General features: G+C 46.8%; 1 protein-coding gene across 8 annotated transcripts in view; it reads left to right on the forward strand.

Annotated features, from left to right (window-relative positions):
* The first annotated feature begins 1,788 nt into the window (after positions 1-1,788).
* The window catches only part of SLC2A12 (solute carrier family 2 member 12), a 77,460-nt gene continuing 59,567 nt past the window's right edge, over positions 1,789-19,681 (forward strand). For 6 of the 8 annotated variants that reach the window (XR_006890613.1, XR_006890614.1, XR_006890615.1 and 3 more), the window contains exon 1: positions 1,789-2,033. Coding sequence is in view for 3 of the 8 variants with exons in the window: in XM_046675571.1 (XP_046531527.1) it covers positions 1,922-2,033 (112 nt within the window). In the remaining 5 variants the exon portion in view is untranslated. Of the gene's footprint in view, positions 2,034-6,310; positions 6,443-19,681 lie in introns of all 8 variants that reach the window. The other 2 variants (XM_046675574.1, XM_046675572.1) reach the window with 2 other exon arrangements.

A 19,681-nucleotide genomic window follows, 5' to 3' on the forward strand; every position in this document is an offset into this window, starting at 1 on the left:
GCAATTATACCACTGACCCATTGCAAGAATGTGTTCTCCAACTGAGGTATTGGCTCTGAGGAGAAAGAAATAGAAGCCAAGAGAATATGGAGAGCTGATGAGAAGTATGTGTGTCACACAAAAACGGCTGGTCCTGCAATTGTCACACATCCTGGGAACAAAAAAACCCTGAAGCATTACAGCCCTGCAGATTCCTCAGTGGGGACACGCTGGTCTGCGGGGTTCTGAACGCCTCACCTCTGAGTCAGCACGCAGCTGGGCGATGCTTAGAGAATTTCCACTCCCCAGCAGCGTCTGCAGACATACAACAGGTGCATAATAAACTCCTGCTGAATTATTACAGTTTTGTTCCCATTTGCTACCTGATTCCCTGGAGGATAAGAAAGACGTAGAAATACCTACTGATGAGCAAAGGAAATGTACAAATGATGAGTTAGTTCAGAGCCGTGTTATGATCCAGCCAAAATGCCAAAGGTGAGTCCTGTGTGGTTCAGCTTTGCCTATATGAGCACAGATTTGCTTCTCTGTCCAGAGGGATGTCTAGGATGAAAAGCCATATTTCAGGGCATCTTCTTAAAGCCAAGAAGGGATGAAAGTGAAGAAAGACAAGAAAATCAGGGAAGGACAAACCTGGGAAGTCAGGACAGAGGAGATTCTGGCCTTACACCACCTGGCTCCAGTCTGCGCTCCGCCACTGACCAGCTGTGAGACTAGGCAACTTGCTCAGCCCCACGTCCCCTCCTGTGACGTGAGCATGTGCCTGACAAGTTTTCTCAAAAGAATCTTTGGAGTTCACACCCTTTGTACAATTTCTGGCACATAATAAATGCTCCTGAAATTTTAGTTTCCACTCCTAATGGTTTTCTAAAATGATCCCATTTCCTAAGATTTTTGAATAAATATCATTTGCTGAATACATAACTAAAGATAAAGTGTCATAACTCTGTAAGACCTTTTATATAAATATACTCACAAATCAGAAAAAAGAACTTCCCCCACGTACCCTGAATTTGGTTCAGATTACCTGAGCCCCACACCCACACAATGGGCCCGTTAGTCTGGCCTCCCCAGGCTGGAAACACCTCCTCTTACCATCAGGCTGTCACACAACCTGACAGAAGGTCCTCTCTTCAAGACAACTAGGCATAAATAAATTGGATTACTTTGCTATAATTATATAAATAAATATAAATAAACAAATAAGTATGTATACACCCACAGGGCATCCAAAGCGCCAGGAATCTCTGCATCCCGAGTTTGCAGGTGTGTGGCTTCAGGCCCAGATCCGTCGGACAGGCCTCGGAGAGAGAGAGCCAGAAGGCGTTCACCTCCAGTAAAATCTGGTGGAAACAACAGAGATGTTTTATGCTCTGTTTGAGGTGGTAAGTGCCATGACTCTTGGAATAAGAGCCTTGCTGAGCACTTGACACAGTTTTCCTTCTGGTACGTCTTTGCGTAAACTGTTCCTCTGGCTGCAAGATTGCTGTCCGTGGGGACTCTGGGCCCTCCCTGTCAGTGTGCGTTTGAGTCGGCGTGTTTTCCTTCTCTGCCTCTTTTCAAAGGTGCAAGAATTCAAGAGCTGCCCCCAGCTAGTGGCCCAACCCTGTGTCAGAGCTGCCGGTCCCAAGCCCATAACCCCGAGCACGCTTCCAGCTCCGCATCTGAGGCAACAACAGTCCTCGGAGGCACGGCCCTCCCACCGGCTGTGATAGGCTGCTTGGAATAGCAACAGCCTGTGTCACCGAAAAGGGCAAAGCCTTCGGAAATAGAAACAAAGTTGGTCACAAATCACGCTGCCTTTGCCCGAAGTTTTTTTTCACCCTTCTTTAGCATGCGACCATGGGGAAAGTGACCACTCCTGCCCGTGGAGGCGGCCGGGGTGGCTCGGTGCCCAGGGAACGGCTGTAACTTCTGCGTGAACATGGTACCTGTTGAAAACACGGAGGGCCCCAGTCTGCTGAACCTGAAGGGGAGAGCGGCGGAGGCGGATGGCAGCGACAGAGCCAGTGGCCGGCATCCTCCCCGGGCGAGAGGTAAAACGAGTCAGCCGGGCTCTGGTGACCGGCCAGGGGAGTGAGCGGTTCTCTCTCGGGTCTCACTCGGGTGTGTGTGTGAGTTTGTGTGTGTGTGTGTGTGTGTGTACACATGAACCTGCTAGGTGCGTGGAGAAAAGGGGACAGGATCTGGTGGGAGGAGTGACAAGGAGCTATAATGTGAAGATTGAAGTCCCACTGCTGGTAAGCTGGGTGGCACTGATCGTGTTGACAATATAATGTGTAAATCTTTTTCGTTTTGGGAAGATTGACTGGCAAGATAGTCACATGTGTAAACACATACCCCCACACCCCCACATGCAGACTTTTTCTTTTATTGTCACAAATGGACAATCTGTAAAAAGTGGACATTATAGCCACCATTTTTTAAATCAGTATTTTAGGTAGGTTTCATGAAATTAATACTTATATAATCAATGACCACAACCTTCTTTTGAAGTTCCCAGTATCTGTTTGGAATGAATTTGAGCATTATTCGAAGGCTAAAACCTCAGCTTCATCGTTCCTGCCTTCTTTAAAACCGGCCTTTCAAACGGAGGTTTGTTCAATACTTTGCCTCTGGAGGTGAAATTTGGAACACTTTTAATTCATTTCTTCTCCAAACCAAACGCTGTTCTTCACCTCCACATTGACAGTTCCCATGAACACCCTACACACTGTCAGCTGCCTCTTCCTATTCATTTAGTCTGTTCTCAATAGCATAGAAATGAACCAGAGCATGAAATGAAATCGAACATAAATAATCCTCTCCTTCTTGCTGCTTTCCTCCACTCCACTCCCCGAGTCATATAACACGACCCCAGGCCATATACTGGAATGTAGGGGCCGGCCAGTTGGTGCAGTGGTTAAGTTCGCATGTTCCATATACATATACACTCCAGCACTACAGAAGGCATTTCCCTCTCCCATTGGGATGGATCCAGTATAGACTCGTGTTGGCCTCGTGGGTTCATCTGATCTTGGGCCTGAATCCACGACCCCTCTCTCGGAGGCATGGGGGCACCCCCTCGGGAAGTGAGGAGTGGTCACTCATCCCTGCTCAGCCTTCTCTTGCTTTCCCACTTCTGGTCAAGACTGAGCATGTGGGTCATCCTTCAGCATGGCCTCGGCCCCTCTTTCGCACAGCTGCCCCTTCTCTAAGAGACCTCTCTGGCCTTTAAGTCCAAGAGGAGGGGAGGGAAATTTGTATTTGGGAGGCAAGGGAAAGGAGGCAAAGTTCTTCCTCTGAATTCCTGCAAGATTGAACTGTGGGGTCAGCTGAGGTGGTGATGTCAACAAAAGTGTTCACTAAATAGAGGCAGTGACAATGTCACAAAGAAGCAGGAAAGACAGTGTCCTGGAAGGGTCTCCATGGTAACAATTAAAAATTTGCTATTTAATTTCAATATGGCCTTGAAAGCACAGTGTACTCTTTGTAGGTTAAATTACATGAGTTCATAGTTATCCCGAAGGAGAGTCACATGTACTTAACTTTGTAAAGGTTGACTGTATGCACATAATTCAATTTAAAGTGCAACTGTTTCTGTAAAGAAATGATAAATGAATAAATACCATATCTTTTAGATGAGACAAATACCAAATAAATACCATACCTTTATTATATTGAAGAGGATGCCAAAATGTTTCCATAAAATCTTAAATGAATACAGTTTTGATTTGTGCTATATAGGGTAGATCTTTAGATGAACACAAACCTTTTGTGTGTGTGTGTGTGTGTGAGGAAGACTGGCCCTGAGCTAACATCTGTGCCAGTCTTCCTCTACTTAACGTGGGATGCCACCTCAGCGTGGCTGGACGAGTGGTGCTAGGTCCGTATCCAGAATCTGAACCTGCAAACCCCAAGCCGCCGAAATGGAGTGCACACACTTAACCTCTGCACCACTGGGCCGGCCCCAAATACAAACTTTTTAGTATAACTTTTGTAAATTTTCCTAAATTGTCTTAAGCATCTCATGGTACCTAAAGGCAGTTATATGTATCTCTATGTATATAATGAATGCATAGTGCAGACTCACTTTATAGTTTTAACAAGTTACTCAACCTCTGCTATCAGGATTCTGTTTTATGAAGATGTTGAGGTTTAATGAAATAATATTCGTCAAATACTCCTTTCAACTTCTTTACATTTTAAACTTCTATAGTTTCATCCAGGAAATTCAGGGTATTTAAAATATGCTCAATAATTACCATAGTATTCCTGCACTTGAAGGTAGCAAGTTTTTCTATATATTTCCATATAAGAATTTTCTACATTCCTAGGTGGGAATTAAAGCATAAAAAAGAAAGAGTTCTACAACCCAGGGTAAGGGAATTCAATCCCGTGAGATTTAATGCGGGGTGCTGTGTTGCACCCCCGATGTTATTATGCACAATGAAAAGTCGCGACAGGTCTTCCTCCAAAAACCCCTCTTACACTGGGCAGAATGCTTTGTTCCAATGTCTAGAGGCTAACGAGCGTAAATTCATTTTCAGGAAGCCATGACTCAAAGTGAGTGCATTTTTAGTAAATTTTTCAGTGTTCATGGACATGTTATACTTGACGTTACAGGTCAGAGTTGAGCTCAGTTTGAAATCCTAGTACCTAGAGCTGATGACAGATACAGGTGAAGTGAGAAACACGGATGCTGGAGCATCTCACACGAGGAGAACAGGAGGCCAGAGGACGTGTGGTCGGCTCCACGGCTCCACTTGGCGCAGTGGCTGGTGCAAGCGACCCTGGTGGCCCCGGGCCGAGGGGCCCACGCCTCCTCTTCACGTCAGGCGCTGGGGCTCCCCAGCTTCTCCCTTCATGATTCCAATGACTGGCTGGGGGAGGGTTTCCGTAAGCCCACCTCACCCCACCAGCACCGATTTCCTCGGATCCGCCCGCCCTAAAGGTCGGAAACCAAGGACAATATTCACTGTATGAGGGCAGGTTCTCAGCACTGCAGATGCAGCTGCTGAATGCTCTGGGACCCCCAGGTCACTAGGACTGCACTCAGTGACCCAGCGGAAAGGGCCGCACTTCGTCCCTAAGACCCTTCTAAATCTGAGATACCACGGTCTGAGGCTAAAGACACGCCACTTCTGCGAACCAGACAAATCCCTGCGGCAGTGGTTCTCAAATGTGTTTGAAGCTGTGAACTTCGTCCAAGTGGACGCCGAGCGGGTGGTCAGTCCAGGTCCCCACGGCCCGCCCTAGTAGAAAGAGGGGAGTTGGAGTGTAAGGGAACTGTGGCCTGGCCGCCCCCTGCTCCCTCCTGGCCCCGTAGCCCTGAGCAGGCCCCTGGATCCCGGCGTCTCACGGAGCAAGCCCGCAGGTCCGCCCCTACTCTGATGAGGCAGGCCGCGGGGTTTTTTTTTTTGTTGGGGTCTATCCCCCCGAGGAGAAATCTACTTGTAAGAGAGACTGAGGAAACTTTGGGAACAAACTTACCCCTGGGACAGAGAAAGTCAGGCCGACCAGCTTGAGCTGATAACAGAGCTTTGCTTGTGAGACGAGTGATTCCAACACAGACCAATCACTGTGGGAAGCCCCAGACCTTGGCCTTGCCCATTTTTCCAGGCTTTTCATATACTAAAAAGTGACAAAAATTTCGTGCTTTTAAAAACATGTGTATTTAACAAATTGATGACTGATAACAACCAAAACTGGTTGTGCGTGGCTTGATGCTTCCAAGGAAATGACAGGGGTTACAGACATGTGAATTTATGCGGGACTGTAGACTCCTCTGTGTAGAAATAAGACCAGATGTAAAGATAAGTGCCTGCGCTCTTACTTGCATCGGCTTATCTCTGTGACGCACATTTTACCTCCCTGGGAAATGGCATCTGAAGTCTGCACTTGAGGCTTCTGGTGACTGCCAGCCTGGGCAATGGCTTCTGCCGGATCTGGGAAAGGAGAGGCTCTGAACGACACGCCGGCCCTCAGCAGAGCCGTTGTTCCCCTTTAAGGCCTTGTTCTCACCTAGCGGGGCATAGAAGTTGTCACTTGCTGCAGCAGACTGGGACAAGCCAGGCCGAGGAGCAGTGGACCCGGAGGGACTGAAATGAGCCGGCAGCCACCAGCGTGCCCGAACTGGTTCTGCAGCCGGTGTCAACTCTGATAAGTCACTGCCCCCGTCTCAGTGGTTACATATTTTAAACGTCGCCCTCCTCCCTGGTAAGATGGCCAGCTGAGATCCCAGGAGCACGCCTGGTGGCAGCTCGCAGGACCGGAGGCGAGCCCTCAGGTGCACCCCGTGTGAATTCTCACGGGGTGCTCTGTGGTGGTCTAGGTCTCAGGACACTGGTGAGAACAGCACTCCAAGACGGCGAGGCCACCCTGGAGTCGCTGAGGAAGCTCCCACGGACACGTGTGTATCGGAGGTGAGCCGGCCGATGCTACAATGCAATTTCAGTGGCTGCAGGTGTGTGGGATTCTGTTTCTCCTGCATGAGTACTTAGTTCTCGAATCGGGTTTGGTAGGTGGCGTTTTCTCAGGAGGACGGCCCGAAGTTCTACTTAGTCTGCGGGCTTAGAAAGTTCCCAGAGCCCGGAGCAGCCCTCCGCTTGGGCTCTGAGAGTGAAGCGGCTGTTTACTCAGCTTGTACGAGCGAGAACTGGTTTTATAAGATTCTTAAGTTGGACGCAACAGGGCTTTCCTAGTTCAGTTTTTTCTCATGAACAGCCTTCCCGAAAGGATGAGCTACTGAGCAAAATAAGGCATGGAAAACCATGTCAAAGGACACCAAGTGGTGGTAGCGAGAAAGGGGGACAGCTGGGATGGACGTCTTCCCAAGGGGCTATTTGACCAAATACCAAATAATGATGATTTCTCATCCCATCTTCCCTCCAAAAGTACCCAGCCTCAGTTAAAGACACAGCACCTGAAATCCCCCCAAATACTTCCCAGCTGAAACTTTGAGTCAAATATATTACCTTTATAGTAAATCATAAGTTTAGATGGGTTTTTTCTGTTCAATTTTGTTTTGTTTTGGCTCATGGGTATCATTTTCCTCCCTATGTCACGGCACACTCATTTATGCATTTGCTAAATGGCTATGCCCCAGTGGTAGACTAATTTAGGCAGAAGTAATAATAAGACTAAAATAATTTATCACATTATTCTAATTTTAGCAGCTTTCATTCTTTTTGAACAATGACCCACTTTATACTGTTCTGCCAAAGTAACAGGGAGAAAAATGTAGTCTTTTGACTTATGGGGTATTTTTTTTCCTTAAGTAATACAAGTGTAATTTACCTTTAAACTATTAAATTGTGCTTCCCTTGGAAGTAATTTTTTCTCAGAAATACTCAAGACTCAGGTTGGCCTGGTCTGTCAGGCTCTGGGGCTGTTAGCTAATTCCATATTATTGAATCCCAAATGTTTTGCTCCCGTGTGCACCTGTTTCCACACTGTATGGAGGCTGGAGTCGGGAGCCACAGGCAATGCTAATTTAGCCAGCTGCCTGCAATAGCATCTCAACCTCAGATGTGCGAGACTTTTTAAGAACAGGGAAGAAGAGCTGTAATTAGAATCAGTCTGTAGGGTGAGAGAGCATCCCTAAGCTAAGGAAATGTTTCATTTCCACCAGGAGACAAAACTGTAGAGGTCCCAAGGCAAAGTCACAGGGAGAGCTTTTCCAGATGGAAACCCAATTATGTAGGTATTAACAAAAACAAGGGAATTCAAGAGTTTATGAAAAGGCATAATTGTATTGCTAGAAACAAGGTATCGTTTTACTTCCTTCAACATCAATGACACTGTTTCCAAGTTTTACTTCCGTGTTATGAACATTCTACCCCATTGATTTAGACTAAACCAATCCTCGTTGAGGGATTTTTGTGAGCCAAGCGCTTCTATGACCATCATTCTTTCTTATCTTTACAACGGATAAAGAAACTGAGGCTCAGAGAACACCAGCTAACATTTACCAAGTGCTTCTTGTCACGTACCAGACACTCCTCTATCAAATTTATTCTCGTAACAACTTTATGAAGTAGATAACAATTTTGTCTTTATCTTAGCAGTGAGGACACAGGGACAGGTTAAGGGGCATGTCAAAGTCTAGATGGTAACTAGCAGCACTCTGATTCCTGACTGTCCTTCACCATGAAGCCCAGGTACCTCCCGGAGAGAAGTGAAGTGACTTGGTCCAGGGAGCATGGCTAATAGGTGGCAGCACGGAATCTGAACCTCAGTATGTAAATCCAGTCCAGGGTTTCACCCACTTGACCAATGATACCATCCAGCGCTGACGTCTCCACTTCCTGCTCTCTTCTGTGATCTGATCTGTGATTGGGTACCTGTTACACTCATTTCAGAACTTTCTTGCATTCTATTTCAGCTAGTTCCTTAGATTTCCATGTACTATGTCTTTTTCTATAAGATTATAGGTTCCTGGATAAAATAGACGTTCCTGTACCTATCAGAGCTTTGAGCCAATGGGAGTGCTTGGAAGGTACTGTGCAATTCATAAGAGGAAGGGACAATACCTTTTCTCCCCATTTCTGTCATGGGTTCACATGCGTGTGGCACGGTTTCCACCGTCTTGTGCCATCCAGTGGAGACGTAACGTAGGAAATGTCTCAACACAGTGCTTACAATGGCCACCCTGCTGATGGCACTGTCCACCCAGATGCACCTGTCTTCTATCTGTGCCCTAAACAGTGCTGACACATACTCCATGCTTAATTGTTAAATGAGTGAGTGAGTGAAGACGTGTTTATTGAACTGAACTGAAGACTGTTTTTATTCGGCAGTACTTATTGAGCACCTGCCGTGTGAGAGGTGCAGTGCTGGATACATCAGGGTAAAAAAAGATTTCTAAGATATTTTCCACATCTATAGATTTTACCAACTCATCAGAAAGATGAGAATATAAATAACTGCAAGCCAACCATTTAGTACATTTTGAGTATCTACTTAGAATCAGGCCTGATGTTAGTCCCTGTGTCCAATGGGGAACGAGATATCCATGTTGTGCAAATGCCCATTACCAGCTAGTGGAAAGAGACAGGCATCAGAAAACCTACAAAGGAGGAGGCGGCCAGAGGCACAGTACTAAGGTGGTGCACGGGGGCAGCTCAGTCAGTTGAAGGATCCTGGAAAACGGTATGACTAAGCTGAGTCAAGATAGTATAACTGAGGCCACTGTGTTTACCGAGAGCATTCTAGAGAGAACATAGCTTGTATAAGAGTTTGAACAGAGAATGGCACATTCCGGGAACTGCAAAATATTCTTGTATGAGTTCAAAGTGGGGGAAAGACGATGACAAAGGGATCTGAAGCTATAAACAGGGACCATGTCGTGAAACCTTTGGGTGCGTGGTACCATGAGAGGAGGAATTCTTAGGAAGAGACCGTGTCAGTTTAAAGAAATTGAGAAAGCTTCCTAAAGTGATGGTAGTGGTGATAGAATTGGGAGTCTTGGAAAACCCCACGAGCACGTCTTTAAATCCTCCAGCTTCACGGGGTCACCATTCTTTTAATATTTAAATAAAAATAGCTCCAACCCCCATAAGTTTAAACCCACACGCCTCCTGGCTGCCCACCCTCTGCCCGTCTTCAAACACACAGCATGCCTGAGAGTCTTGTAGTTCTTCTCATCACTTTTTGCACCAACTTCTTGTTTCCACTGGATTCTTGTCCTTCCTGCAACTGGGCTTTTCTCTTATCCCTGCTCCAATCTATGTGTACATTACAGCCCTTTTCCTTCCTATACTCAAACCCCATTCACACCAGCTCTTTGTAGATTTTTACTGTTGATTTGAAGAGGGCTTTGGTACACTTAAGTATTAGGTGGGCTCGTTTAAAATTCTCCTGTCAAGTCTACCGTAGGGAATTTCTTGTAAATCAACTTTTCTGAAAAAAGCCACTGGCCTCTTGTTCTGTTGTTCCCTTGTGTTCACTCCCCAGCCCCATTCTCCAAACTTGGAAACCAGTCTTCACCTTTTCTTCCATTTCTCCTATTTCTGGGCTCTCTTAGCCATTCTTTCTTTCTTTCTTTCTTTTTTAAATTATTTATTGAAGTCATATTAGCTTATAACATTGTGTAAATTTCAGATTTACATTATTGTACCTCAATTTCTGTGTAGACTGCTTCGTGTTCACCACCAGTAGTCTAGTTTCCATCTGTCACCACACACAGGCGCCCCTTTACCCCTTTTGCCCATTCCCCTCTGGTACCCTCTAATCTGTTCTCCTTATCTATGTGTCTGTTTATCTTCCACAGATGAGTGAAATCATATGGTGTTTGTCTTTCTCTATCTGACTTATTTCGCTTAACATAATACCCTCAAAGTCCATCCATGACGTTGCAAATGGCACGATTTTGTCTTTTTTTATGCCTGGTGGTAATCCATTGTACAGATTTACTACATCTTCTCATTCATTGATGGGCACTGGAGTTGCTTCCACGTCTTCTACTCATTCTTTCTTGGTCTCTCTTTCTCTCTCTCACACACACACGCACGTGTACACACACACATCAGCATTCTCCCTTCTTGGTCTTTTCTCCCTCTCTCCCCTTCTCTCCCACAGTCCACCCGTATGTCGTCAACATCCCCCATGGGCTTCTCCCTTAACACCCAGGTAACCATCCAGGTATTTATTTTTAGTAAATAAAATTATTCTTCCCAAGAGATTTACATCCACAGGCTTTACAATATTATTTATTTTCTTACCATTTTACTTCCCTAATTAAAGAATTTTAAAAGCACTAAGGGTGAGTCTTGACCATTTTTGAGTACATGAACTCCTTTTTAAATAGGAAACAAGTTCAAATCTTCACATAGAAGTCTTTGCAGTTTTATGTTTATTTATTAGAAGACAGAGAATGACAGAAAGCTACTGTGCATTCACTAGCGCTTTGAAATTTTAAAGAATTTTTTTCATCACATCTGCATATGTTTGAAATCTTGACGTACAGATATGCACGTTATTATTTTTTCCAACATTCAATAATCATTGATGGGATTCTAAAAACTTTGTGAATTTTCAAATGTCCACAGCTCACGCAGGTCGAGAATCCCCATCCCGGAGACATTGGGGCTGTCCAGGGAAGACGGCTGCTGGCTTGTTCTCAAGATTCCTTCCTTCTTAACTATCTATTGAAAACCCCGTGAAAACATAGAAAAAGATGCAAAATTACAATAGCATTAAAGCCAGATATATTCAGTGAGTTAGGACTTAACCCTAAGTAAAATGCAACATGGGCCTAATGTACAAAATAGGGCTGTAAAAGTTTAACTTCCCACAGATTCTCACTGTGCATTCCTAATTGAGAGAACTGTCACCAACCCGGGGAAGAAAGACATCTCCACAGAGCCCTGGAGCTGCTCTTGCAGATTGTTGGAAGGTCTGCTCCACAGCCTGCTTCTTCCCATCCCATCCCGTCATCAGCACGTCTCTTTCTCCATCTTTTAGAGGCCAGTTTCCAGGATTTCAGCAACTCTGGGCGAGTTAGAAAAGACAGTGGCTTGTATTCTTGAATATGAAATCAGTGTTAAGAAGGGGAAAATCCTAGAGGAGCCACTAGAATGGTGCATTCTAGAAGTTGTAGTTTTGTATGTACTGTTTTGTTGGGTTTTGTTGTTTTTTTTGCTTTTTTTTTTTTTTTTTTGCTGAGGAAGATTTTCCCTGAGCTAATGTCTATGCCAATCTTCCCCTATTTTGTATGTGGGTCACTGCCACAGCACGGCTGATGAGCAGTGTAGATCTGCGCCCAGGATTCGAACCCATGAGCCAGGATCACTAAAGTAGAGCACACAGAACTTTAACCACTCAGCCACAGGGCCAGCCCCTGTATGTACTGTTTTTAACAAGCAAAGAACTACAGACTGCTTTAACTAATGCAGGAATAATATCCCTTCTTCATAGTCAGGGGACCAAAAAGAATCCTTTTCTCAGTCCAATGGAGCCTCACCAGAAAAGTCACTCCCAGCCATCAGGAAGTTGGCTCGCAGCTACACATCAGTTGCTCCCCCAGGTCTAACCAAGAGGAGTTTCCAGCTGCAACCGGGTAACTGGAACAAGGTGCGTGAGACACTAAAAACCCGATAGCTGGTCCACCTCCCTTCTGATTTTCTGCCTTTCGTATCAGGAGATCTAAAAGATTCAGACACCCTCCTCTCAGTCTCTCTTGCAGCCAGATTTGACCATGGAACCCTGGTTCTGGTCAGCGAGACATCGGGGTGCATCTTTGGAGGGGAGGAGAAATGTCCTCAGCTCAGTTGGGGCCCCTGGCTGGGTCAGAAAATTCAACCAGCAAAATAGATTAACAGCAGAAAAGCACCCAAATTTATTTAAGTTTTAGATGACATGAGATGCTTCAACAGGAAATGAAGACCCAAAGAAAGGGTTAAAGCTGAGTATTTTTTTGCTGGATTTGATGGAGAGTGAAGAGGCAAGTAGAAGATGACAGGTCAAGGAGGATGAGGCGAGTGTGGTAAGCCAGGACACACTTAGCAAGGCTTGTTTGTTCAGATTCCTCTTGGCGTCCCTGTCCCTTCCTATTCGGAGATAAGGTGGTTCTTTTCCTCAGGGTACAGAGCGGACGCCTCCCACATGAGGGTCTCATGACCTGCTTCAGGGCAGAAGGGCAGGGCAAGGTCAGAGGGACCTCCTGCTTCTGCCATTTTCTCGAACTCCTTCAGCTTAAATTATTCGATATGCCAAGGTGTCATATTTTGGGGTAGCATATCCTGAACCCCATCATCTTCCTAGGTGCTTCTGGAAAGTTCGCTCCTGAGAAAAGGAGAGGCTTTGCCCTTAGCCTTCTCTGAATATAGTCTCTTGCCTTTGAATCTGACTGTGAAAGAATCTTCTGCCTGGAGCTGTGGCAGCCACTTTGCACGCAGGATGACAGGTCAGGGCCGAAAGCCAGCCCTCTGAGGAGGCAGAAGCAGAAGCATGGAGAGAATGCGAATCCTCAGAGACTCTCAGCTCAACCTCTTGCTAAGTAAACAATAAATGCCACGAAGTTTTAAGCCTTTATTTTTTAGGTTTTTGGTTTCTTCCATTCAAAAATATTGTAACTGATTTGGGGGCTGGGTTAAGAGAATGCAGCAAATCTGGTTATTGGCAAGTACATTTTATTTTATTTTTTTATTTTACTGTTTTTTTGGTGAGGAACATTGGCCCTGACCTAACATCTGTGTCAGTCTTCCTCTATTTTGTATGTGGGATGCCGCCACAGCATGGTTTGGTGAGCGGTGTGTATGTCCACACCCAGGATCCAAACCCATGACCCCCGGGCTGCCGAAGTGGAGCACACAAACTTTACCACTATGCCACCAGGCTGGCCCCGGCAATTATGTTTTAAATACAAGGGCAAAGCATGCATTTTAAGATTTCTTTTTACAGGAAACATATATAAATTTTGGAAAGCGTCCAATTTCTGTCTATAATTTTTTTTAAGTGGAGTCTGCTAAAAAAGAGCTGTAGGACAACATCCAATGGCAAGAGAAAACGGAAGTGAAGATGGAGCTACCTGAGAACAAAGATGCAAAGAGATCACGTACGACTTGGAAGGAGGATGAGGAGGCTGGAACACAAGAGCAGAAGCTTATCTGACATCTGTGATGCACAGGATGAATATGAGAAGGTATTCTAGGATGCACATAAAAAGGACAAGAAGATGGGCATGAGAGAGGAAATCAATATAAATAACTGATATGTAAATAATTACTCCGAAACAAATGAGAGGGAAAACCCAAAATACTAGAAGAAATCTTCTCTGAGTAGAAGAAGAACTCAACGAGCGGCAGAAAAATGTAGAAGAAACAGACACCTGGATTTATCCCGGTGAAAGTTGCACCTTGAAGGAGGGAAGAGAAGAAAGAAAAGACTGAAGGGCATGCATGCCACCAGCAGAAAGAAGAGCTGCCAACAGAACTGGGGGCAGGTGGCACTGACGTGGGACATCAACAGTGTCCCTGCTTCACACCCCCGTGGCAGGCAGAATAGCTTCAGCCTTCAAAGCGTGTCTGTGAAAGTACTGCTGAGTCAAACCTGCGTTTGGGAAGATAAAAAGAAAGATAGCAAAATTCCTATCTTTTTGTCCCAGAAAGGTCAAGTGCTAGCAGGTATAGAGGGAGGCCAAGGTTCCTGCTTCTGGCTCCTCTGTATGTCAAAGGGAGGACTGGGGTCGGGAGGGGGCTAGCGGTTAGACGAAGGATGGTGCACCGTATTTCCCACCGCGGAGGCACCATGTGTGGTCCAGGGCCTGGAGGCAGCATCTGGGACCTCTGGCTGCCGTCGGAGACACCACACCTCAGTTCCCCATGGGACGTGCCCTCTGCGAGGTTGTGAGGAGCTTTCTGCTGAAGCCAGCGCTCTGCCTTCTGGGGCATCCAGTAACCTCCTGAGCTCTCTGCCAGGCACGGGTGGGCCCCCCTGACACGGACAGCCCTGCTCCCAACGCTCCCCGTATAGGGCAGGAGGCAGGCGTAACTAAACGCAATCGAGGATGCTATAAGGCCAGGGACCAAAGGCAAGAGAGAGGAAAGAGATCAATGCGAACCAAAGAGAGGGAGTCTGGGAAGGTTTTGGAGAGGAGGGGACATTAGAGCTGATCTTTGAAGATGAGTAGGGTCTGCCTCGGCTGTGGAGGAAGGAGGACCCGCCGTGAGGGGAACAGCATGAAGAACAGCACAAGCCTGGGAAAGCGTGCAGCATTTTCCAGAAACAGCAAGGGGTCCAGAATGGTGCCTGGAGACCACAGTGGGATCTGACTGCAGTGGGTCAGCTGAAAGGGGACTGCTAACTGCAGGGTTGAGGACTAGAGGCCAAGGCCACACACACAGCTGGCGTCTAGAGCCGTGAAACACCATGTGGCCTCCGCAACGGTGCTGTATTAACAGGCTTATAATGGTGCTGAGAGCTTTGAAGAAATGCTGAGTGTGCTAAGCATTCTGTGAATACGAAGTTCCGTATGCTAACCATTACGGTATACTGGGGGTCAACCTCAGTCTGCTGACGGAGCTGTGGGAGGGGACGACCAAGGATGAGTGTTCAAGAGTGCTGTCATCATTCATTCATTCATTCATTCACTCAAAACAAACATTCACTGAGCATTTCCCTGGTGCTCGAGATGAGAGGTGAGAGTACAGAGACAGCATAAGGAAAGCAGGTTCTCACTTTGGAGGAGCTTCTAGTCTAAGAGGGGAAGACAAACAAGTGCATAAATGAGGCCCTTACGATGTGTCAGACGCTCTGAAAGGACACACTGTGCGCACAGTGGGGGCACAGCTGGCTGATGGGGGGCATGGGGGCAGCACGAGGCAGAGCAGGGTGGGCTTCACAGGGGAGGCAGCACTTGAGATGACTCCTGAAGGATGGATGGGGATTTAAGGTGTCCGAGGAGAAGGGACAGAGAAAGGGGAGACCACAAGGGCAAGGCCATTTGCAAGTTTTTCTCGTGCAAAGCATAAAGTCAGGGCCTTTTAAATTTGAGAGGCATTCCCAGTCGGTCAAGCTACACAATCACCTGGCTGCCGGCCAAGAAAGAAGACCTGTGTGTGCCCACTTTTCAGACTGGTAGAGTTTGGTCAGCCGGGGAGGGTTTCCTGCGTGTCCCTTAGGTAAACACGCTGTAACAGGCATACGGAGAAGAAAGGAGAAGGCAGGCAGAAAGGCAAATATTGTGAGAAGCGAGTGTCTCGCGTGGGGGCCTGTTCCAGCTGTGGTGTCATCTGAGTCTCCGCGAGCGCGGACAATGCAGCCATTGTTGTGGTGGCCGTGCAGACTCTCGCGCTATGGGGCTGCCTGTCCTTTGTGCCCTCCCTGAGGGTCTCAGTGCTCATTTGCATAAGGCCCCTTGGTTGTGATCCATAGGACCAGTTTTATTTTATTGCCTTATTAAAGAAGCATCTTTGCATCAAAAGGAACACTGCTGGTCTGGTAGCAAAGCAGCCAGACACAGAGGCAGCAACCCGGCAGCCTGTGGGTACCAGCTGTAAGTCTCCAGAACGCCACCACTGTGTGTTGTCCACGAAAGGCTGAGAGTTCCCTTTGATGCTTTGGGGGAAAACGGATGTAAAGGAAGGGCCCCTATGAAGCAAGGGCCTGAGTGAAATGGCTGGAGATGCTGACCTTCATCACGAATGTTAAGTGCAGACTGTTGGACCTCAGGGCTGCGTGTTTTTAGAAAAGAAACTAATTGCGATTCCTCACCTGCCCTCTCCTTCCGCACGGGCTGCTTTTCCTCAGTCCACCCAGCTGCCCCGGGCTCTCCCATCCACAAACCCCACCTTCCTGCTGTGTCTTCTCTCTTTCCTCCTGTTCCCTGCCAGATTTCTTGGCAAAGCTGTACTTCCTAGTATCTGTAGGATGACATCTTGCTTCTATCATCATCAACCAGAAAGTAGACACAGGAAAAGCCCGCTGTTTATCTCTCTCTCTGTTGTTTTATACCATAAAATAGCGCCAGGAACATTTCCTGTGGTGGAAGTCCCAGGGTCACAGGGCTGCGACCTTGGGAGCCTTAGGGACTAGCCTTCCATACCAGATAAGAATTCAGCATCCCGGGTGGGCAGCTTGAGGATCACGTGGGCCTTCAGCCGTCATAGTCGCAGGTGTGAGATGAGCAGGGAAGTGAGTTTTGGGCAGTACCCTCAAGGCATATAATGGGGACGATATGCCCTTCAAGTAAAATTCAGACAAACAGTGAGGACCTTGGCTTAATTCTATAGCATGTAACCCACATCGCTATGCCCCCACGTGGGAATAGGGTCATGGAATATTCTAGTGAACTTTTTAAGCTTTTAAAAGCAAATTCCCTAGATAGATAGGTAGGTAGGTAGGTAGATAGATATAATATGATATATAAATTTTTTTAATTGCAATTTAAAAAAAAAATTTTACCAATTCTTATGGAAAAAAATTTATTACGTCTCTGAAGAATTATACTCAGTGCTAGATGCTGAGTCTCGAGAGGGACATTGACAAACTGGCATGGTCTGCAGACCCTTTGCACACATCCCAATTTGTCAGTGTCCTATGAATCCAGGCTAAAAGGACTAGGCACATGAAACTAAGTCCAGAAAGCAGAAGAAGGAGCCAGATCATTCTTCCGTCACGAGGGACTGCCCTAGACGGCGAGGAGCTGGCTTCATGGCTTCCCTCGCCCGTCTCCCCGCTCTTCCTCAACTCACCACCTCAGACTCTCTCTGAAGTAGGATGATGGAGCTGCAAAGGAAGGGCCTCTTGTATCTCACGGGGTCTTTCCTTTTGTGAGGAAGCTCTGTTTCCCATCTAACGAAAAGGAAAACACGGAAGGTGAGGGAGAAGGCCGAGGTGGCGAGGACAACCTCCTGCTGCACAAGCAGTTCTGGCATCTATGCCCCACATCCTCCACTCAGTGTCCTACGCTGCCCTCTGTCACTCGAAACCCCTTTCTGGGGGTCTCACTCAATCTGCCTCCCTAGTGTTTCTTTCTCCAGAGTCACTTAGTTCTCCAGCCTGAATATCGAGACCAATTGTCAAAACGCACAATCAACACGTCAGACATAGAAAAAACGAACAATGACAAGTGCAGACAAGCAATACAATATTCTTATCCAAATGTGAGAATTTGACCTAACTCTCCTTGTGGTGGAGGAATTTGTTGTTACTGATTTTAAGATGACCTGGGAAAAAGAATATGTGGAAACTGAGGACATGAGAGAAACTGTAAGAGAACACTTTAGAGTCATTTTGCCGTAAAAATTAAGACAGTGCATAATAAATAACAAAACATAGAGATATCACCAAAATGTTAAGTTTCCTGAGGGGCAAAGACCACACCTGTTTTGTTTCATTGCTGTATATATAGCCCTCGGTACCCAGGAAGATGCCTGTGTGGAACGGGGCTAAATATTTGTTTTCTGATCAGCTGGATAAATTGCCCACTTAATTTCAATGTAATGGTTTGTGTTTGCAGTGTTCATCAATTAGTTTGGTTTTGTTGCTGATTATTGCATTTTTATTGGCTCCTCCATCTAAATACTCAATCCTCCTTTTATTTATTTTTTGGACTTTCCTGCTTTTCATATGCCACCAGGATCCCAGAGGTTTAAATACCTTGGATATTTATGGTGGGAAGGGATTTAGATCAGCTTTGTTTGACCTGCTCATTTCACTAGAGCTGAATAGCATTTTAAAGCAGACCCCCGACCAGTTAAACAGCCTTAGCTCCGCCTGGGATAATCGCGTGCCCAAGCGCATGCTTCTAGTCCATTTCACACACATCTCAGCTCTGCTGCTCTTCTTACTGCTGGGGTTCCCAGGCCCATCCTGGTCCCGCTGCTCATTCTCCACTCTCTCTCCCTCAGTGACCTCATCCACGCCCGTGGCCTTCAAGACCGAGCATATGCTACTGAAGCCCAAATACACATCTCCAGCCCTGACCTGCCTCTTAGGCTCCAAATCTGCACACCCAGGCCCCTCCTGGACGTTGTTATCTGAATGTCTTACAGGCAAAACAAATAAGACATTTCGTAAGTCTTCAGTGGAACCTCTGATTTCCATTCCTCCTTTACCTCCACCATGGTCGGTCCTCCTCCAGTCTCCCTAGGGTCAGTATGGTGCGCTGTGTGGCACAGAGGCCTGGATCAGGGCATTGAATGCTGTAAAATCACCCAACCAATGGCTCAGACCATGGAATCACCGTGGGTTCTGACCTACCTCCTTACCCTCCGACTCCAATTCATGAGCTGGCGTAGCCGTTTTACCTCCGAATTAACTTGTGAATCCCTCTGCTTGTCTTCAGTTGCACTCGTCACGCCTGCATCTAAGGTAGCATCGTTGCTTGTCGAGACTAAGGCAGCCAACTCCTCCCGACCACCAGACGGGGCTCCACATGGCGGCAAATCTCATGGTGGCAGGACCCTCTCCCGCTCACGTGACACGACCCACGACTTGGAATACCAGAGCAAATTGTCATTGTGACCTGCCAGGCCCTGTGGGAAGCGTCCCCTCTGTCCCCACCCACACGCACTGGATGCCCTGTCTCACTCACCTCTCCAGGCTCATGCTGCCCGACACGGGGTGCGTTGGCGTCCCCTGCTGGAGCGCTCCTGTCCTCAGGCAGGCCTTGGAAACGGCTCTTCCCTCGGCTACCTCCTGTTCTGTTTTGTTTTTGTTTTGATAAATTACAAACATATAACATACACTTGTGTAGCTGTCACCAAAAATTATCTCCCCAGGTTACGTGGTGGGAGCCTGCAGCACTTCTGGAGGCCCCTGCCCTCTGGGCTTTGCCCACAGGGCACTGCAGTGGGACCAGAGGAGCTGCTATCAGGATTATTGGGATTTCTTTCTTTCTTTCTTTTTGTTTTGGTGAGGAAGATTGGCCCTGAGCTAACATCTGTGGCAATCTTCCTCTATTTTGCACATGGGATGCTGCCACAGCATGGCTTGATGAGTGGTGTGTATGTCCACACCCGGGATCTGAACATGTGAACTTGGGCTGCCAAAGTAGAGTACCCAAACTTAACCACTACACCACTGGGATCCAGTGCCAGGCAGCACCCAAACAGTACTGCTGCTTGTTCTGTCTTCAGCATCTGTCATCTGCCCATCTTCATGGCTGTCTGCTCAAAACTAAAAACAACATTAACATCAGAAATAGAAGGAAATGACTTTCTAGATTTCTCCGCCCCTCTCCTCCCAAAAATGAAAAGGA

This window comes from Equus quagga, chromosome 11 (assembly GCF_021613505.1).
Source record: "Equus quagga isolate Etosha38 chromosome 11, UCLA_HA_Equagga_1.0, whole genome shotgun sequence".
Lineage (NCBI taxonomy): Eukaryota > Metazoa > Chordata > Mammalia > Perissodactyla > Equidae > Equus > Equus quagga.